Genomic DNA, 23,204 nt, shown 5'->3' with positions numbered 1-23,204 from the left:
AGCACCAAAAGTAGTAGAAGACAGGAAATAGTTAAACTCAGAGCTGAAATCAATGAAATTGAAAGAAAAGAAACAATACAAAAAATTGACAAAATAAATAGTTGGTTCTTCGAAAAAATAAACAAAATTGATAAACCTTTAGCCACACTAACAAAGAGAAGACGAGAGAAAACCCAAATCACTAAAATTCGGAATGAACAAGGAAATATCACAACAGACACGAGTGAAACACAAAACATAATTAGAAGCTATTTTGAAAATCTATACTCCAAAAGAAATAGAAAATTTCGAAGACATCAACAGGTTTCTAGAGACATATGAATTGCCTAAACTGAAAAATTTAAATAGACCAATTTCAAGTACTGAAATAGAAGAAGTCATCAAAAGCCTACCAACAAAGAAAAGTCCGGGACCAGATGGGTTCTCAGCCTAGTTCTACAAAACCTTTAAAGAAGAGCTCATTCCAATACTTCTCAAAGTATTCCATAAAATAGAAGAGGAGGGAACCCTCCCAAACTCATTCTATGAAGCCAATATCACACTGATACCTAAACCAGACAGAGACACATCGAGGAAAGAAAATTTCAGACCAATATCCTTAAAGAACATCGACGCAAAAATTCTCAACAAAATTTTAGCAAATCGCATACAAAAACATATTAAAAAGATAGCGCACCATGATCAAGTGGGTTTCATCCCAGGGATGCAAGGTTGGTTCAACATCAGGAAATCAATAAACGTAATTCACCATATTAATAGACTTAAAGTCAAGAATCACATGATTATTTCAGTCGATGCATAAAAAGCATTTGATAAAATACAGCACCCCTTCATGCTCAAAACACTAGAAAAAATAGGGATAGTGGGAACATTCCTTAACATTGCAAAGGCCATTTATGCTAAGCCCACGGCTAATATCATTCTAAATGGTGAAAAACTGAAAGCATTCCCCCTAAAAACTGGAACAAGGCAGGGACGCCCTCTTTCACCACTTCTATTCAACATCGTTCTTGAGACTCTGGCCAGAGCAATTAGACAAACCAAAGAAATTAAAGGGATTTGAATTGGAAAAGAAGAACTCAAACTATCCCTGTTCGCTAATGATATGATTATATATTTAGAGGAACCTGGAAATTCCACCAGAAAACTCTTAGAACTCATAAGTGAATTCAGTAAAGTTGCTGGTTACAAGATCAATGCCCATAAATCCAACGCATTTTTATACATAAGTGATGAACCTTCAGAAAGAGAAATTAGGAAAACTACCCCATTCACAATAGCCTCGAAAAAAATAAAATACTTGAGAATCAATCTCACAAAAGAGATGAAAGACCTCTACAATGAGAACTATACAACACTAAAGAAAGAAATTAAAGAACACCTTAGAAGATGGAAAGATCTTCCATGTTCTTGGATAGGAAGAATAAATATTGTTAAAATGGCCATACTACGTAAAGTGCTATACGAATTCAATGCAATTCCAATTAAAATCCCAATGACGTACCTTACAGAAATAGAGCAAGGAATTATGAAATTCATCTGGAAGAATAAGAAACCCAGAATAGCTAAAGCAATCCTTAGCAGGAAGAGTGAAACAGGGGGTAATGCAATACCAGATCTTCAACTCTACTACAAAGCAATAGTAACAAAAACGGCATGGTATTGGTACCAAAATAGAAAGGTAGATCAATGATACAGAATAGAGGACACGGACACAAACCCAAATAAATACAATTTTCTCATACTAGACAAAGGTGCCAAAAATATGCAATGGAGAAAAGATAGCTTCTTCAACAAATTGTGCTGGGAGAATTGGAAATCCATATGCAACAGAATGAAACTAAACCCATATCTCTCACCATGTACGAAACTAAACTCAAAATGGATTAAGGACCTCGGAATCAGACCAGAGACCCTGCAGATTATACAAGAAAAAGTAGGTCCAGATCTTCAACATGTCAGCCTAGGACCAGACTTCCTTAACAGGACTCCCATAGCACAAGAAATAAAAGCAAGAATCAATAACTGGGATAGATTCAAACTAAAAAGCTTTCTCTCAGCAAAGGAAACTATCAGCAATGCAAAGAAAGAGCCTACAGAGTGGGAGAATATCTTTGCCAATTATACTTCAGATAGAGCACTAATCTCCAGAATCTATAAAGACCTCAAAAAACTCTACTCCAAGAATTCAAATAATCCAGTCAACAAATGGGCTAAAGAAATGAATAGACACTTCACAGAAGAAGATCTACAAGCAATCAACAAACATATGGAAAAATGTTCAACATCTCTAGTAATAAGAGAAATGCAAATCAAAACCACCCTAAGATTCCATCTCTCCCCAATTAGAATGGCAATTATCAAGAATACGAGCAACAACAGGTGTTGGCGAGGATGTCGGGAGAAAGGTACACTCATACATTGCTGGTGAGGCTGCAAATTAGTGCAGCCACTCTGGAAAGCAGTGTGGAGATTCCTTAGAAAACTTGGAATGGACCCTCCATTTGACCCAGCTATCCCACTCCTTGGCCTATAGCCAATGGACTTAAAATCAGCATACTACAGAGATACAGCCACATCAATGTTCATAGCTGCTTAATTCACAATAGCCAGACTGTGGAACCAACCTAGATGCCCTTCAATTGATGAGTGGATAAAGAAACTGTGGTACATATATACAATGGAATATTACTCAGCCATAAAGAATGATAAAATTATGGCATTTGCAGGCAAATGGATGAAATTGGAGAATATCATGGTAAGTGAGATAAGCCAATCTCAAAAAGCCAAAGGACGAATGATATCACTAATAAGTGGATGATGACACATAATGGGGGGAGGGAAGGGTTAGTGTTAGGGTTAGAGTTAGGGTTAGGGAGGGGGGCAAGTATGGAGGAAGGAAGGACTGTATGGAGGGAAAAGAGGGGTGGGAGGGGTGGGGGGAAGGGAATAAATAACAATGAATCAAACAACATTGCTCTATGTAAATTTATGATTACACAAATGGTATGCCTTTATGCCATGTACAAACAGAGAAACAACATGTATCCCATTTGTTTACAATAAAAAAAAATTAGCACAAGACAGCTGATTCTCAATCTTGTGTTCGTTACTACTATATAGACTGTTGTGTCATCCTTTGAAAAAGTGAAGTACAGTAAAACACCATGTTCTTGAGATGCCCCTTTTAGTTCCCAAGAACCTAGCCAAACTTAAGGAAACAATGGGGGTAGGCCCAGGTTATAAGGCCTAGATAAGTTTTATTTTGAAGGACTCTGACTTTCTCTCAAGTATCTGGGAAGTAATTGGTATTGTCTGTGTAAATTTGCTTTTTTGCATGTACCACAGGAAAACTGCTCCTTGGAATGCTGGTTATGTAGGGAGCAGAGCAAACTAAGGATGTCACTGCATCTGCAACCGGACTTGTAAAACCCCATTCCCTATGGTAACTGGTGTGGGACAGAGCACCACAGAGAAGAAAGTGCTCATAGAGCCAGCTCTCCATGGAAAAAGCATCCTGAGGGCTGGAGAGTCTATTTTCTGGCAAAGCTCTACAGGCACTGTGATAAATGGAGATATACCAGTCCAGCCTTTCGCCGTGGAATTTTCTGTCCAGCCCATAGCCACTGACCTTTTCCATAATATTTTTATATAAACCTGCGTCTCAGCTCCACTTCTGAGTGTCTTCTCTGGTTTCTTGGCAACCTATCTCACTGGTCTAGCAAGAGTGAGCTGTGGCCATTATCTCTGCATGTATAGTTATTATCCTTTGGTATCTATAATTTCTCGATCTAGGCCTCTTCAGGGACACCCAAATCTGAATACACAAGTCCCTTATTTAAAATGGTATAATAATTGGATATAACTGCTATTCTTTTGCTTTTTTATATTTAAAATGTCTCCAACATATGTGTAATACCTAATACACTGAAATATTGTGTAAATGGTTTTAACATATTACTGTTTATGAAATAATGAAGTTGTGTACATGTTCAGTGTAAATGAAAATGTTTTTCCTAATGCTTTTTCGGTTGGCTGTATCCACTAATGTGGAGCCTGTAGAGACTGAGGTCTGATTACAATTATGACAGAAGAAATTACTTATTTAGAAAACTAAAATTAAGTATAGATGTGATATGAACCAAAGAATTCTTTCTAAAAACAGGAAACAGGAAAAGCAAATATAGAGAATATTAGAAGCACAACAAATCTATAGGAAAAAAATAAAAGTGTATGCATATGCTTATTCAGGAAAAATACAGAATTCAGAGAAATTGGACATTTGTTAGCCCTAGGGATAATGGCTGTTCCTTATATCTGCTATTACTATATTCTGTGTAGTCATCTTTACTTCTTTCTATGTAATTCCGCATTATTCCACTCATCTTGTTATAGTTAATAATTCTTTATGTTGAATATTTCCCGGTCAAATATTAGTATAGTCTGTCTCCTGATAGAACACCAACCATTAACAGATGTTGAAATTTTATGTAACCCAAGTTTTAATTGGATCAATTTATGTGGAAGGAAAGATAGAAATTCCATAAAAGATGTATAGTAAATGAATACAAAAACCGCATGCTTAATGGTGAAATGTAAAATCTTTTATACAGAATCAAGGGAAGTTTTGTAGTAGAGTTATTAGCCAGTGAAATGAGGAGACAAAAAAAAAACAAAAAACAAAAAACACAAACTCATGGTAATTTGAATGCCAATGACAAAACAGGTTTATTTTTCAAGGACATTATCAACTGTGGATAATATATTATAATCTGTTATTATTTGGATTTGGAATGTCCCCCAAAGGCTGATGCGTTGCAGGTTTGGTCCCCAGTGCAACAGTGTTCAAAGATTGGGCTACAGGAAATGTGATTGGATCATGTGGTGTCTAACCTCATTGGTGGATTAATCCACTGATAAATTAATAATTTGATAACATTATTGGGAGGTGGTAGAAACTGTATGAGATGAGGCCTCATTAGAAAAGCAGGTCACTGGGGGTGTCCTGGAAAGAAATCTGGCCCCTTCTCCCCCCTCTCTCTCCCTGCCCCTTCCTGACTGTCATGAGCTGAGCAGCTTTCCTCTTCCATACCCTTCTGTCATGAAATTCTGCCTCACTCATATCCAAAGCAATGGAGCCAACAACCATGAACTGAGGTCTTTGAAACCATGAGCCAAAATAAATCTTTCCTCCTGTAAGTGGTTTTTCTCAGGTATTTGATCATAGAGACAAAAAGTGGACTAACACAAAATCTGAAAATACACAATAGGTAATTCTATCAAATAGAATACGTAAGTTTAGGAAAATTACCAATTGTGATATTAAGATATAGCTATTCACCAGTAATACCTAATTATAATATTTGGAACTATATTGTTTTGCAGTAGTAACAAAAGCTAAAAGGTGCCTAGAAAGGGGTGTCATGCTATATTTCATTAAGTCATTTATTAAGTTGTACTGAAAAACTTAGAAAAAGAACCTGAAAAAATGTAAATATGCACCCTGTTCTTGAGCAGAATCAACTTCCTACTGCAGTTATTGTATCCTATTCCTCACATCGAATATAATTTCAAGGAAAATCACAGTAATTTCAGGAATGTCTATAAAATTCCTAAATCTTTTCATTAAAGAAGGAAAACCCTAATGTAGTCAGGGTAGAGCCTTTGTCGGACTTCTAAGTGTGAGGGACCAGCTTGATAAATATTATGCACTGAGAAGCTTGAGTCTGAAAGAAGATTTAAATTTTAGTAAGTCCTCAGAGACTAATTTTTCTTTTTGGAAACTATAAGACAATAATTCATCTCTTAAATTTCCTTAGAACTGTTTTAGAAACCTAATGAAATGTGCAGGTGGTGCTGGTGAATGTGTGTGTCTGTGCTTTTGACTTGAGAAACAATAAAGTACTAGTTGTCAGTATCCAGTTTTAGGCGGAATTAGTTTTCCTGGAGCTTCCTTGAGAAAACTAGGAAGGTTTTGAAAGGAAAGACTTGACACACCTATTATTCATTTCATTTAAATTTTCATATATGGGTTTTTTTATACAGATAAATCTTTAGCGATAATAACCCATTCAGGTCATCTCCACAAGACTAAATTTTCATTTATCAATATAGACACTTCTGGTAAATTCTATGGACTAGGTTTAAAATTTTACTAGCTGTCATTCAAACTTGATAAACCCAAATAATGTAGAAACAGACAAGAGAAAAAGATAATAAAACCATGAAAGACAATATATCTTAATTTGCATGCTAGCAAATGAGAGCTCTGTTTTCACTCAACACCTGCAGTGAAAGAAACCAACCCAGGGTAAGGACATGCAGAATGTGGATAGGAAATATTTTGAACTGTTTTGAGAATGGCAGTGTTTTTCATGAAACACCATTGAACTCATTCTTTGGCATACCATATGGTTTTCTGCTTGACATTGGTCACAGAATGTAAACGAAATGAAGAACTTTAGTGTATATCCAGAAAAGTGGTGCTGATGGTACTTCAGGTCAGGAGAATATAAATCACAGCCAGAATAGAAGGCCTGCCCCATGACCCAGACTTGGTAAGAGTACTATGAAAAATCATTTCAAACCAAGGAATGGCAGGATTTGTTTTGCCCTTATCTTCATAGCAATGATGAACTGCAGTGATCGAGTCAAGAGATGAAGTAGCTCCTCAGCTTATGGAATTCTCTCTCAAAGTTGTTTGCTTTGGAAAAGTTAATATAATGATATTAAACCATGATTACCCAGGTTATAGTAGATAAATAAGAATTGTGGTCCTCATTGCCTGGTCAGAATCGACCATGATGACGCCTGACATGCTACTAAACTCAGCATATTTTATTTGTTCTAGATAGCCAATTTCTTCAATATTATTTTTCTTCACCTAAGGAGGAGAGATAAGAATATTATTCTAGGAACACAGTTTGGTGATGAATTTTCTCATCTTGCTGTGGTACTAAGCATAAATAAGACCATGTAGGTGTAGGAATATGAAGGAAATATAACTTGGAATACCACATTGAGCAACTTTGCAAGTCCTTCAAATGTAACTGTATTCACTCTAGTGAAAGTCAAACCGTTTATTAAATCCCTGATTTGCTTTTGCTCTGAATTTACTCCCTGTGTAAACATCTCGAGAAAACTCTGCTCTATAGCAAAGGATGCACAGATGCTGTAAAGAAAGTCCACATGCAGTCTTTGCAAAATGTTGTCTTCTTTCCCTTATTTGCCATGCACTCTCTGTCTGCAGCCATATCAGGGTAGAGTTATAAGAGGCTTCTCAATGAGCTAGTCCCCTTGCTTTGCCATGCTACTGGCATTGTTTATTCTTCAAGCAATTCATGTGTCTTGATTTGGCAAAGGAAAGGTCTGCAACAGGCCTTTCTGTGAGTTCTGTGGAAGGTTCTATTACTTAACCTTCCAAATAGAATGGTATATATTGTGTATATTTGTGCATATATATGGAAAATAGGAAAGAGCCATAATAAAATGATAAAATTAAGTAATTTTTTCCTCTGAATATCTTACAATTTATATTTATACATCCTGTAGAACTGCCATCTTTTCTTGGGAAATCATTATTTTGCGTTGTAATTTGTATGCACATATGTAACACAACGTGTTCAGGCTACATTTTTTGAACCCCCAGTACTTTGAATGGCAAGAACATTCAATTTGAAATCATATTTTGAGCTTTTTGTGTTGGGATAGAGTTATTCCATTTTGAATTCTTATTTCACGTTTAATAGAGAGTATGCAGCATAATTATTATAAGAACAGACACACAGAAAACAAAGAGTGATAACCATATTTTGAATTAATTTAATATATACAAACACACACCATGTGCAGTACTGAAAATATTAGATTTAATACAAATAGATAAAAAACTAATAAAAGGATCATTTCTATATGGGAATGAAGAACAAAGGACCATGGTGATCTGATTTCCATGCTGTCAGAGGTTCGATATGTAGTAGGTAATTTCTTTCTTGCAGTTGTTAAATCATGGAAGACCTTTTTTGTAGTTGAAATATGATTTTAAATATTTTGTTTTTTTCCTACACAACCCAGAAGCCTCTGAATTGCCAATCATCTCCACCTCCCATTCCTTTTTACTTTCTTTTCTTTTTTTTTTTTTTTATACTAAGGATTGAACTCAGGGGCATTTTAAAAAATAATTTATTTATTTTGATTCATTGTAAACAAATGAGGTACTTGTTTCTCTGATTGTACATGAAGTAGAGTCTCACCATTTGTGTAATCATACATGTACATAGGATAATGATGTTTGTCTCATTCTGTTATTTTTCCTTCCCCCCACCCCTCTTACCCTCTTTTTCCTCTATAGAATCCATCCTTCCTCCATTCTTGCTTCCCTCCCACCCCCCATTATGTATCATCTCTGCTTATCAGAGAGATCATTTGGCCTTTGGTTTTATGGGATTGGCTTATCTCACTTAGCATGATATTCTCCAACTTCATCCATTTGCCTGCAAATGCCATAATTTTATTCTTCTTTATGAATAATATTTCATTGTGTATATATACCACAGTTTCTTTATCCATTCATCTATTGAAGGGCATCTAGGTTGGTTCCACAATCTGGCTATTGTGAATTGAGCAGCTATGAACATTGATGTGGCTGTGTCTCTGTAGTATGCTGATTTTAAGTCCTTTGGGTATAGGCCAAGGAGTGGGATAGGTGGGTCAAATGATGGTTCCATTCCAAGTTTTCTAAGGAATCTCCACACTGCTTTCCAGAGTGGCTGCACTAATTTGCAACCCCACCAGCAATGTATGAGTGTACCTTTTTCCCTACATCCTCACCAGCACCTATGGTTGCTTGTATTCTTGATAAACACCATTCTAATTGGAGTGAGATGAAATCTTAGGGTAGTTTTGATTTGCATTTCTCTTATTACTAGAGATGTTGAACATTTTTTCATATATCAGTTGATCACTTGTACATCTTCTTCTGTGAAGTGTCTGTTCATTTCCTTAGCCCATTTGTTCATTGGATTATTTGTATTCTTGGTGTAAAGGTTTTGAGTTCTTTATAGATTCTGGAGATTAGTGCTCTATCTGATATATGTGGCAAAGATTTTCTCCCATTCTGTAGGCTCTCTCTTCACATTTCTGATAATTTCCTTTGCTGAGAAAAAGATTTTAGTTTGACTCTATCTCAATTATTGATTCCTGCTTGTATTTCTTGTGCTTTGGGAGTCATGTTAAGAAAATCTGAATCTAAGACGACACAATGAAGATTTGGACTTACTTTTTCATCTATAAAGTGCAGGGTCTCTGGTCTGATTCCAAGGTCCTTGATCCATTTTGAGTTGAGTTTTGTGCAGGGTGAGAGATAGGGGTTTAGTTTCATTCTGCTGCATATGGATTTCCAATTTTCCCAGCACCATTTGTTGAAGAGGCTATCTTTTATCCATTGTATGTTTTTGGCACCTTTATCTAGCATGAGAAAACTGGATTTATTTGAATTTGTATCTGTGCCCTCTATTCTGTACCATTGATATACCTCTTTATTTTGGTGCCAAAACTATGCTGTTTTTGTTACTATTACTCTGTAGTATAGTTGAAGGTCTGGTATTGATACCCCCTGTTTCACTCTTCCTGCTAAGGATTGCTTTAGCTATTCTGAGTCTGTTATTCTTCCAAATGAATTTCATGATTGCCTTCTCTATTTCTATGAGGTACATCATTGGGATTTTAATTGGATTTGCATTGAATCTGTAGAGCACTTTTGGTAGTATGGCCATTTTGACAATATTAATTCTGCCTATCCAAGAACATGGGAGATCTTTCCATCTTAAGGTTTTCTTTAATTTCTTTCCTTAGTGTTCTGTAGTTCTCATTGTAGAGGTCTTTCACCTCTTTTGTGAGATTGATTCCCAAGTATTTTATTTTTTTCGATGCTATTGTGAATGGGGTAGTTTTTCTAATTTCTCTTTCTGAAGATTCATCACTTATGTATAAAAATGCATTGGATTTATGAGCATTGATCTTGTAACCTGCTACTTTACTGAATTCACTTATGAGTTCTAATAGTTTTCTGGTGGAATTTTCAGGTTCCTCTAAATATATAATCATGTCATCAGCAAACAGGGATAGGTTGAGTTCTTCTTTTCCAATTGGTATCCCTTTAATTTCTTTGCTTTGTCTAATTGCTCTGGCTGGAGTCTCAAGAATGATGTTGAATAGAAGTGGTGAAAGAGGGCATCCCTGCCTTGTTCCAATTTTTAGGGGAATGCTTTCAGTTTTTCACCATTTAGAATGATATTGGCCATGGGCTTAGAGTAGATGTTAAGGAATGTTTCCACTACCCCAATTTTTTCTAGTGTTTTGAGCATAAAGGGATACTGTATTTTATCAAATGCTTTTTCTGCATCTATTGAAATAATCATGTGATTCTTAACTTTTAGTCTGTTGATATGGTGAATGACATTTACTGATTTCCAGATGTTGAACCAACCTTGCATCCCTGGGATGAAACACACTTGATCGTGGTGCACTATCTTGTTAATATATTTTTGTATGTGATTTGCTAAAATTTTGTTGAGAATTTTTGGGTCGATGTTTGTTAAGAATATTGGTCTGAAATTTTCTTTCCTTGATGTGTCTCTGTCTGGTTTAGGTATCAGGGTGATATTGGCTTCATAGAATGAGTTTGGGAGGGTTCCCTCCTCTTCTATTTTATGGAATACTTTGAGAAGTATTGGAATGAGCTCTTTAAAGGTTTTGTAGAACTCGGCTGAGAACCCATCTGGTCTCGGACTTTTCTTTGTTGGTAGGCTTTTGATGACCTCTTCTATTTCATTGCTTGAAATTGATCTATTTAAATTGTATATGTCCTCCTCGTTCAGTTTAGGTAATTCACATGTCTCTAGAAACTTGGTGATGTCTTTGAAGTTATCTGTTTTGTTGGAGTATAGATTTTCAAAATAGCTTCTATTTATGTTTTTGTATTTCAATTGTGTCTGTTGTGATATTTCCTTGTTCATCTGAATTTTAGTAATTTGAGTTTTCTCTCTTTCTCTTTGTTAGTGTGGCTAAGGGTTTATCAATTTTGTTTATTTTTTCAAAAACCAACTTTTTATTTTGTTAATTTTTCCAATTGTTTCTTTTGATTCAATTTCGTTGATTTCGACTCTGATTTTAACTATTTCCTGTCTTCTACTACTTTTGGTGTTGGTCTCCTCTTCTTTTTCTAGGGCTTTGAGCTGTAGTGTTAAGTCATTTATTTGTTGATTTCTACTTCTTTTGTTGAATGTGCCCCATGAAATAAATCTTCCTCTAAGTACTGCTTTCATAGTGTCCCAGAGGTTTTTTTTTTTTTAATTGTAAACAAATGGGATACATGTTGTTTCTCTGTTTGTACATGGCATAAAGGCATACCATTTGTGTAATCATAAATTTACATAGGGTAATGTTGTTTGATTCATTCTGTTTTTTCCCTTCCCCCACCCCTCCTACCCCTCTTTTCTCTCTATACAGTCCTTCCTTCCTTCATTTTGCCACCCTCCCTAACCCTAACTCTAACCCTAACACTAACCCCTACCTCCCCCCATTATGTGTCGTCATCATCCACTTTTAGCGATATCATTCATCCTTTGGTTTTTTGAGATTGGCTTATCTCACTTAGCATGATATTCTCCAATTTTATCCATTTGCCTGCAAATGCCATAATTTTATCATTCTTTATGGTATTCCATTGTATACATATACCACAGTTTCGTTATCCATTCATCAACTGAAGGGCATCTAGGTTGGTTCCACAATCTGGCTATGGTGAATTCAGCAGCTATGAACATTGATGTGGCTGTATCTCTATAGTATGCTGATTTTAAGTCCTTTGGGTATAGGCCAAGGAGTGGGATAGCTAGGTCCAATGGTGGTTCCATTCCAAGTTTTCTAAGGAATCTCCACACTGCTTTCCAGACTGGCTGCACTTATTTGCTGCCCCACCAGCAATGTATGAGTGTACCTTTCTCCCCACATCCTCGCCAACACCTGTTGTTGGTTGTATTCTTGATAATCGCCATTCTAATTGGGGTGAGATGGAATCTTAGGGTGGTTTTGATTTGCATTTCTCTTATTACTAGAGATGTTGAACATTTTTTTCATTTATCTGTTGATTGCTTGTAGATCTTCTTCTGTGAAGTGTCTGTTCATTTCCTTAGCCCATTTGTTGATTGGATTATTTGTATTCTTGGTGTAGAGTTTTTTGAGTTCTTTATAGATTCTGGAAATTAGCGCTCTATCTGAAGTATGAGTGGCAAAGATATTCTCCCACTCTGTAGGCTCTCTCTTCACATTACTGATAGTTTCCTTTGCTGAGAGAAAGCTTTTTAGTTTGAATCTATCCCAGTGGTTGATTCTAGCTTTTATTTCTTGTGCTATGGGAGTCCTATTGAGGAAGTCTGGTCCTAGCCGACATGTTGAAGATCTGGACCTACTTTTTCTTCTATAAGATGCAGGGTCTCTGGTCTGAATCTGAGGTCCTTAATCCATTTTGAGTTTAGTTTCATGCATGGTGAGAGATATTGGTTTAGTTTCATTCTGTTGCATATGGATTTCCAATTCTCCCAGCACCATTTGTTGAGGTGGCTGTCATTTCTCCATTGCATATTTTTGGCACCTTTGTCTAGTATGAGAAAATTGTATTTATTTGGGTTTGTGTCTGTGTCCTCTATTCTGTGCCATTGATCTACCTATCTATTTTGGTACCAATACCATGCTGTTTTTGTTACTATTGCTTTGTAGTAGGGTTGAAAATCTGGTATTGTGATACCCCCTGCTTCACTCTTCCTGCTCAGGATTGCTTTAGCTATTCTTGGTTTCTTATTCTTCCAGATGAATTTCATAATTGCTTGCTCTATTTCTGTAAGGTACGTCATTGGAATTTTAATTGGAATTGCATTGAATCTGTATAGCACTTTAGGTAGTATTGTCCCAGAGGTTTTGATATGATGTGTCTGTCCTCATTTACTTCTAAGAACTTTTTAATTTCCCTCCTGATGTTTTGTTATCCATTCATCATATAATAGTGTATTATTTAATCTCCAAGTATTGGAGAAGTTTCTGTTTTTTATTCTGTCATTTATTTCTAATTTCAATCCATTATAATCTGATAGAGTACAAGGTAGTATGTCTATCTTCCTGTATTTGCTAACATTAGCTTTGTGGCATAAAAGATGGTCTATTTTAGTGAAGGATCCATGTGCTGCTGAGAAGAAAGTGTATTCGTTCTTTGTTGTATGGTATATTCTATATAAGTCGGTTAAGTCTAAATTGTTGATTGTGTTATTGAGATCTATGGTTTCTTTATTCAGTTTTTGTTTGGATGATCTATCCAGTGGTGAGAGCGGTGTGTTAAAATCTCCTAGTATTATTGTGTTGTGGTCTATTTGATTTCTGGAATTGAGAAGGATTTGTTTGATGTACATGGATGAGCCAATGCTTGGGGCACAGATATTTATGATTGTGATGTCTTGCTGATTTATGCTTCCCTTAAGCAGTATGTAACGTTCTTCTTTATCCCTTCTGACTAGTTTTGGTTTGAAGTCCACATTATCTGAAATGAGGATGGATACTCCAGCTTTTTTGCTGTGTCCGTGTGCATGGTATGTTTTTTCCCATCCTTTCACCTTTAGTCTATGGGTATCTCTTTCTGTGAGATGAGTCTCTTGCATGCAGCATATTGTTGGATTTACTTTTTAATCCAATCTGCCAGTCTATGTCTTTTGATTGATGAGTTCAGGCCATTAACATTCAGGGTTATTATTGTGATATGATTTGTATTCCCAGTCATTTGACTTATTTTTGTTTCTTTGACATGATTGGGTTTCTCCTTCATTTGGCCATTCCTTTAGTCTAGTTCCTCCCGTTGCTGATTTGCATCGTTGTTTTTCATCTCTTCCTCATGGAATATTTTGCTGAGAATGTTCTGTAATGCTGGCTTTCTTTTTGTAAATTCCTTTAGCTTTTGTTTATCATGGAAGGATCTTATATCATTGTCAAATCTGAAAGTAAGTTTTGCTGGGTATAAGATTCTTGGTGGGCATCCATTTTCTTTCAGGGCTTGGTAAATGTTGTTCCTGGCCCTTCTAGCTTTTAGGGTCTGGATTAAAAATTTCATGATATTCTTATTGGTTTCCCCCTGAATGTAATTTGATTCTTTTCTCTCACAGCCTTTAAAATTCTGTCTTTATTTTGTATGTTAGATATTTTCATAATAATGTGCCTTGGTGTGGGTCTGTTGTAATTTTGTATATTTGGAGTCGTATAAGCCTCTTGTCCTTGGTTTTCCATTTCATTCTTCAGATTTGGGAAATTTTCTGATATTATTTCTTTGAATAGATTGTTCATTCCTTTGGTTTGTTTCTCTAAGCTTTCCTTAATCCCAATAATTCTTAAATTTGGCCTTTTCATGATATCCCATAATTCTTGTAGATTCTGTTCATGCTTTCTTACTATCTTTTCTGTTTGGTCAACTTTGTTTTCAAGATTAAATATTTTTTCTTCAATATCTGAGGTTCTGTCTTCCAGGTCTTCTATCCTATTGGTTATGCTTTCTATGGAGTTTTTAATTTGGTTTATTGTTTCCTTCATTTCAAGGATTTGTTTGATTTTTTTTTCAGTATCTCTAACTCTTTATTGAAATGATCTCTTCCTGTGTTTGCTCTTTTAACTGTCGATTGGTGCAATCATTTAATGCCTGCATTTGCTCTTTCATCTCCTCCTTCAATGCCTGCATTTGCTCTTTCATCTCCTCATTTGCTTCCCTGATTGTTTTAATTATGTACATTCTGAACTCCCTTTCTGACATTTCTTCTGCTGTGCTGTCATTGGGTTTTATTGATATAGTATCTAGGTTTGTTTGGGACATTTTCTTCCCTTGTTTTCTCATATTTGTCAGATGTCAGTGGGACTCTGTGATATTGCAGATTCCTCTATTAGCTTATAGTGTCCCTGTAGATTTCCAGTGTATCACCTCCCACCTTCAGTAGCTTGAAGTCTTGGAGTAACTTGATAATGCAGTGCTTCCGAAGAAAGCTGTCCCTAGTCCGCTACTGGTTCCAGGGCTTGAAGCTGGCTCTGTGTGGAAAGGCTCTCCCTTGGGGGCCTGCTCCAAGAAGCTGGCTGTGTGGGAGGAGCTCACCACAGGAGTGCCCAGGGCTGCCTGGAGAAGACTCTAGCTGCCCTGCCCTACTCTAATAAGCCTCCTGAATCTGGGCCTGCCGCCCAGGCTGAGCTTCACCAGGTGGGGCAGACTCACCCTGTGGTTCTATTTTAGTCCGAGTCTCTCAATGCCTCCCCTTCTTGAATCCTGGGTTCTGGAGCGACTGGAGATGCAGTTACCCTCTAGTCCGCCATCTTGGATCGCCCCGTGGAAAAAACCTGCGGCTGGAGGGGAGCAGGGCCACCTAGAGATGTCTCTGGCTGCCCTGCTCTGGTCCCAGAGGCTGCTTGTGGGTTGGAGGTCTCCACTGGCTTGGGGAACTGGTGGCTGGCTCTGTGTAGAAAGGTTCTCACTGGGGGGCCTGCTCCGAGAAGCTGGAGAATCTGGCCCTGTGGGAGGAGCCCGCCACCAGAGTGCTCAGTCCTGCCTGAGGGAGACTCTAGATGCCCTGCCCTGCTCTTATAAGCCGCTGGAATCCAGGCCTGCCGCCCAGGCCGAGCTTCACCAGGTGGGGGAGACTCACCCTTGGTTCTATTTTAGTCCGAGTCTCTCAATGCCTCCCCTTCTTGAATCCTGGGTTCTGGAGTGACTGGAGATGCAGTCACCCTCTAGTCCGCCATCTTGGATCCAAATCTTATTTTACTTTTTTGAGCATATTGTGAATGGGATAGATTTCCTAAATTCTCTTTCAGAGGATTCATCACTTTGAATAAAAATGCATTAGATTTATGTGCATTGATTTTATATCCTGCTACTTTACAGAATTCATTTACGAGTTTAGACGTTTTCTGGTGGAATTAAAAAAATTTTTTTTTTCTATTTGTTTATACATGACAGCAGAACGTATTTTGACTCATTGTACAAATGGAGTACAACTTTTCATCTCTCTTGTTGTACATGATGTAGAGTCACACCATTAGTACAATCGTACATGTACATAGAGTAATGTTATGTTAGTCTCATTCCACCATCTTTCCCATTCCCTGATCCTCCACTCACTCATTTCCCTCTACACAATCCAAAGTTCCTCCATTCTTCCTTTACCCCCCTCCCCCTGTTATGTAACAGCAACCACTTATCTGAGAAAACATTTGGCCAGGGACATTTTTTACCACTAAGCTACCCCAGTTCTTTTTTAAATTTTGAGATAGGGCCTACCTAAGTTGCTTAGGGCCTTAGTAAATTCCTGAGGCTGGCCTCTAACTTGCTGTCTTCTTGCCTCATTCTACTGAACTGCTGGGATTATAGATATTCACCACCATGTCTGACTCCATCTTCCATTCTTAAGGCACCTTCTAAATTTAAGATGAAAATAATCTTTCTTATCGTGAAAAAATGCTCAGTATATAAAATTATTACATATATTAAATGAACTGTTTTGCAAACATAAAAATACTACCTGTGAGATTCATGTACTAATTACAGGGAATTGCTCAAAGATATTGTTTCTAATAATGTTGAATAAAATGTGGAAATGAGAGAAAGTATGTTGATGTATTCATTAATGGCAAGTTCTATCATTAAGCAGGAAATGTGTAACCTAGTTCAACAACCTGAATTCTGTCTGATGTTATTTTTGGGTTGTAATGAAATTTTAACAATATTGCTTGAATGTTCAGATAAATAATGTCCCAATTTGTTTTATCTGTTGACTTCTTTACCATTCTTCTCCCTAATGCAGAGTAAGAACCATAAGAGCAGAGATGATATTTGTGTTTTTTACTGTTGATTTCCAGGACCTAAGAGCCATTACCTGAATAAGGTGGCCAAAAATACATTTTACAGAAGAAATGAATGAATAAATGGACTAGATTAGAAATGGTAAGCCAATAAAATTAAAACTTATCATAAAATATGCACCTTACATGTTTTTTTTTTTTTTTAATTTCTGGTTTCACTTATAGTTATTTCAACAAGTTTCAAGCTTTGCTATCCCATAACTCTAGGGAAGACAAGAGTAAAATTGAGCCTTGATGTAGCTACATTAGGAGTGTGGAGATGAGTTGGAACATCAAAGTTCGATGAAATGTTTCACAGTACAGTAGTTTAAAAAATACATATAGAATGTTTGGATAATTTTTAAAAAAAAATTTTAGTTGTACATGGACACAATACCTTTATTTTATTTGTGTGGTGCTGAGTATTGAACTCAGTGCCCCACACATGTGAGGCAAGTGCTCTACCACTGAACCACAGCCCCAGTCCAGGATAAACTTATATAAGGTTTCTATTGTGAAAGATGTGTCATTTTTTGATATTTTTTAGTGGCTATTTTTATGCAAAATGCCATTTGATTTAAAAAAATATAGTTATTAACCAACTTCTTTCCTAAGATAGTATTTGATATTTTTTAAAAAATATCTTATCTAAATAGATGTTCTTTTTAATATTACCATGTTGTTAACTCACAGAGAGGGAACAAACAATGTACAAGTCAATTAATATCTTAGCTTGGGACTTCCAAAACCTGAGTCATTATCTGGGATTAATGTGATGATGCGTTTTGAGAAGGCAAGTTCAGGGCAGAAATGCAGAAGATGTATGGAAACTGAGCCATGAGAAGGTGTGAAACAATATGATGTGGTGCTTGACTCTCTGCTGGTGGCCTCACCAGGAGCTGAGATGCAGCATGGTGGTCAGCATATATGAGCACCTGACCCCAAGGACTTCTCCAGGTTCCCAAGAGGGAACCAGGTCTATCATCAATCCATCACTGACAGAAGGATCAGCAATTTATGTTCTTAGCTTTCTTCTGTCTTCTATTTCTCATTGGTCAGTGTTTACCCAAAACCAACATCTCTACTTTTCTCTCTTACATTATTCAGTCTCATTTGTAAAATAACACCTGATGCTAAGACTAGATTATTCTCTTACATTATTCAGTCTCATTTGTAAAATAACACCTGATGCTAAGACTAGATTATTCTCAAGTTCATAACAGAAGGATAATCTGGATCACACAAAGTGTTGACCAAGACAATAGTACATCATCAGGGAATCTCAGGAATGAGACAATTTTGTCTTCAAAACAATTCACCCCTTATACCACTCATTTGAGTTTGTGCCCTGTAGTAGTGACTGGCTTTATAAATGTATGACTTGTGCATTCACAGAAGGTGTGGTGCTGAGAATGGACCTATGCTTGTTTTAAATGTCTACTCTTTTCACTTGGTTCTCAGACACAGGGTACTTTTCCTGAAGAGGGCATTGCCTTGTAATGATTCAGCAGAATTTTGGCTTTATCCCCTTTGTCTATGAGTCTTGTCAGAGACATGCGCAATGTCCTTTCTACGTTCATGCCCTTCCCACAATAATGCTAGATCTGGGTCCCTGTTGGATCCCATTGCAAAAAACATCCATCAGATTTGAATCTGCCGACTCATCTGGCACAGTGGGAAGAGCAGCCTGTACCAGCTGGAGAGCCTCTCTTGTTCTAGATCCACTTGAAACCAGCAGCCTTTAGGGAAACTCCACCCTGAGTCAGTACAATATTCATGAATGTGATGCATAGTGTCACCTTTTTATTGATAGGAATAAAAATTGGACAATATGATATTCACCTTAGGAAATGTGTTGGAACATATGGTTTGAACCATTTGACTCCAAAAAATGACATTGATTTTGAAGTCTCTAAAACTTATCAGGTTTATGTACCTTCTTCCAGTATTTTATTTGTGTTTAAAAGTTACAGTATCTTATTATAATTAAGGAACTTGCCAGTCCCTGATCATGGATATCAATTGATATAGTGTTATTGATATGATACATTTGATAAACAAATGTCTTGCAAAATGTTAATGAAACAGACTTGAAAAGTGATATAACTCTGACATAAAACAGTGAAGGTATGCTATTGTATTTAAGAGAGAAATGTAAGTTATTTTGATCTTCCCTCATTATGGGTAAAGATTAAAAAACATTCACCAAATCAACAGTCACATACAAAGGGCCAGAGGGTGTGTCCTATTCACTGATGATACCACTTCCTGGAAAGATCTACAAGTGAAATGTAAATTTGTGGTAATCTGTACCCATACTATATCCCAGCTGGTTTTGGCAGAGTCCGGATACTTGAATTCAGCAGGGATATGAAAAGGGACATGATTCTCTGCAACGGTTAAGGTTTCTGTGCTTGCAATAATCTATCCCATTTCTTCAAAAGCTTGATTTTTAAATTTTTATTCATAGTCTTTCAGGAAGAGGGAATTTCAGAGGCTGCCCCTTGGTCTTTCTCACAACCATGTCCCTTACTGTACAGATCAGGAAGCAGCATGAGAATTTGCCAATGGCCAAATCTGTCCATTTTAACCACACATTTAGAAACACATTGGGATGGACTTCAGTTAAAGCTCTTGTTGCATGTGACATTTAGGGGCTCCCACTCCATGCAGTGGACCACAAGGTCTCTTTGGGTCTACAGATACTAGAGTCATGCTAACCATTCCGATCAGCTTATACTGTCTTTTACTGAGAACCTAAACAGTTCCATGGAGGTGAATAAGACTGTTTCACATAATACATACATCTAATATATGATACATCCATCCATGCATCTTCTATTTCCCATACTCTTTTCTCTTTAAATGTGCAAGATACATTTACAAGTAACACTACCAAAAATGAAGAAGAGGGGAATTCCAATAATATTTTTGACTAAATTTCTGCTAAATTGAAGTGATGATGACCAACAAGTTAATACAGTTTTACTTAAGATAACAATATACTTATGACTTGGTTTATATACAGGTGCTGTTATTATTGATATAGTGACCTAAGCAGAGAGCTACATAGATAGAATTATGTTTGATGAACTTATTTCAGTTTTTTGCATTTGATACAGTACATATATAAAAATAATCACAAATGAAAACCTTAAAAACAAATGCCCCGACCTTCCCTAAATACGACACTGCCTAAATATAACATTGACTATGAAATGAATAAAGAAACTGTTCCTCTCTGAGGAACTAAGTTGTCATTTTTCTTTTTGGGCCATTGTTCAGGCAGAAACCTAAACTGTGCCCCATTCAGAGGAAAGGCGCACAGGTGAGGCTTCAGGGAGAGCTGCTCAGAGGCAAGTGTGGCCCTTTCTGGGACCTAAGTTCCGGCTCTTTTATAAAAGCTCAAGAAGTTCCAGTCCCAGCTCCCCCTCCACACAGTCCTACTCCAGGTTGTCTTTCCCGACCTCATCTCTGCTATATGGAAGGAGTAAAGCCAGGGGACCTTCCAGTTTCATACTATTGGTACGCCTTTCTTCTGTTCTTAGGAGTAGTCATTGTATTTTGCCCAGGCAGGCCTACCTTTCTTTAAGATGGCTGTTGGGCATCTAATTGTTGGGCATCTGTGGGAAGTTTAAAATATATTGGACTCACTTGCTTGGCTCAGTATTGCTTTAGGATGGAGGGTATGTCAGATGTTCACCATGCAATATCCCATGTCTTTCTCTGCCACGCCTGAAGTTTAGGATACATGTTTTTCTGCTGCTTCTGGTAGCTGTGGCTGCATTCCTTTCACCTGTTCCCTGCTTACTTCTTAGGTGTTTAGGAGGAGCAATGTCACGAGGATGCTTACTCTCTATCTTGCCTAGGTGGTGTATCATCCAAGATGCCTTTAGTGAGGGTCTTGGAGCAGATTTTGGTGGGACGTGAGGGCAGGTGGATAAAATCTGAAGGTCTCTGGTGCTGATGGAGGAATGGTCCCTACTGGGCAAGGAGCAGGGGGAGAATGAGGAGGATGAGGAGGATTCTTGTTGTGTGGATGAACTTTTTTGCCACAGCAACTGCTTCAGGGAATCAAAGAGAGATTCCCACTACTTTTCACACGCACGGAAAAATAAAGTTTACTGAATATTAACGTTTAATAATTGTATATATCAACCTGGAAGCATTTTTAAAAGAATGACTAAATATCATTGGACTTAGAATGAGGCAGATGAATATTGAATGCAAATATGAAAAAAACCTCAATTATTGGAGTGAAAAGAGAGGGGGATTTGGATTTGAGTAAAAGTGTCTTTATGGTTGGTTTGTGTATGTTGTCTATCCATATATTTATAAATAACACAATAAATAAATTATTTCAGAAATAAATTATTTCAGAATTCAGCATTGTGGAAATAATGAGCTCCATGATATTAGACAATGCTGGCACTTTGTAGGAAGAGCTCTGGAAAATACCTGCATAGGTTCCCATATATACTTAACTTTTGTTTTAAATCCTCAGGGCTTTGTAAGTTCCATTTACCAGCTCATATTCTTGGTGCTTATGTGTTAGGATTTTGTAATATTATTTACTCAGAACTCATGCTGCCAGAATGAAATATGTAGGTAGGGCAAAAAAAAAAAAAAAAAAAAAAATCAAAACAATGCAAATAAATATATCTCAGTTTGCATGTTAGCGCAAAAGAATTCAGCATATCCATCGTCAACTACAAAAGACTCCAGACTGCTGTGTGTAAGGCACACAATACCTTGAGGAACCCAGCTGTGCTGTCTAGGAAAATACAAAATTTTCCTTCAGAAAATTTAATCTAGTCATTAGAAAATTTGGATGTTTCCTGGTTTGGCATTGTATACACAAATTTTTGAAGGGAGAATATTTCTGAATTTTCAATAATCCAACATCCATTGCACTTTAAGTGAATGTATGAACTAATCTTCAGCAGTGATATTAGACATTGGAACATTCTCTTAGGATAATGGATGGAATCATACATTACTTATTTACAATTTTATTAATTGTGGAATTCATAACTGGGAGTTTAGGAAATGGATTCATAGCACTGGTGAACTGCATGGACTGGGTCAAGAGAAGAAAGATCTCTTCAGTGGATGGAATCCTCACTGCTCTGGCAATCTCCAGAATTGGTGTGCTCTCATCAATACCCATCAGTGTGCTATCTGTGGGTTATTCAGGTTTGTGGACGACTTCAAAAATGATGAAAATAATTGTTTTGACCTGGATAGTAACCAATCATTTCAACCTCTGGCTGTCTACAAGCCTTGGCATCTTTTATTTTCTCAAGATAGCTAATTTTTCTAACTCTATTTTTCTTTGCTTAAGGTGGAAAGTTAAAAAAGTGGTTTCTGTAATCCTGCTGGTGTCTCTGATATTCTTGTTTTTAAATATTGCGTTTATAAACACACATATTGATGACTGGGACGATGAACATGAAAGAAACCTGTCTCAAAGTTCCATTTTGATAAACTTTGTACAATGTTCCAAACTTCTCTATCTCATCAATTCTTTGTTCATGTTCATCCCTTTAGCTGTGTCCACTTTAGCTTTTTTCCTGCTAATCTTCTCCCTGTGGAAACACCTGAGGAGGATGCAGCACAAAGCCAGAGGGCCCAGGGATGCCAGCACCACGGCCCACGTGAAAGCCTTGCAAACTGTGACTGCCTTCCTGCTCCTACATACCACTTTCTTATTTTCTCGAGTCATACAAATATCTAACTCTGAATTAATAAGCAATAAACTTGTCCTTTGTATTGGCCTTGTTATTGGAGCAGCTTTTCCTTCGGGCCACTCATTTGTCCTGATTCTGAGAACCCATAAGCTGAAGCAGGCCTCTCGTTCAGTGCTGTGGTGGCTGAGGTCCAGGTCCCAGGATGCGAGGACCTTAATTAATTTTAGGGATCATTGTGAATATTCTTGAAGAACAAACTCTTACATGTTATAACTTTTGCTCTCCTAATGTTCTTCTATGGTATGTCAATTTTTGAATTTGACAAATATATGTTTGGAATAAGCACTAACCACATTACAACCTTAGCGGTCCATTTAAATGTATGCATGTTAATATACTTTACTCAGGAGAATATCAATACAGACTGTAAAGATAAGAAGTCTTTATGAAATATTATAAGAAGTATTAAGAAATTTTTGTTGATCATTAACCTTGTGGAGATTTTAAAATGAGAAACCTACAATACAGAAGATGTATGTGTGTATGCAGGCATATGAGGCATAGTTATTAAAAATAGAATGTTATGATATTATGCAAATA

General features: G+C 36.9%; 1 protein-coding gene across 1 annotated transcript in view; it reads left to right on the top strand.

Moving 5' to 3' along the window:
• Window positions 1-21,893: 21,893 nt before the first annotated feature.
• The window catches only part of LOC306662244 (taste receptor type 2 member 14-like), a gene marked incomplete at both ends in the record, with an annotated part of 40,604 nt that continues 39,293 nt past the window's right edge, over window positions 21,894-23,204 (top strand). The window contains 2 exons of the mRNA XM_079141772.1: window positions 21,894-22,110; window positions 22,465-22,589. Coding sequence (XP_078997898.1) covers window positions 21,894-22,110; window positions 22,465-22,589 — 342 coding nt within the window. The remainder of the gene's footprint in view (window positions 22,111-22,464; window positions 22,590-23,204) is intronic.

Source organism: Sciurus vulgaris (assembly GCF_902686455.1).
Source record: "Sciurus vulgaris genome assembly, chromosome: 5".
NCBI classification, from domain to species: domain Eukaryota; kingdom Metazoa; phylum Chordata; class Mammalia; order Rodentia; family Sciuridae; genus Sciurus; species Sciurus vulgaris.
Note: the sequence above shows the minus strand (reverse complement) of the source record. Positions and strands in the feature narration are given on the sequence as shown.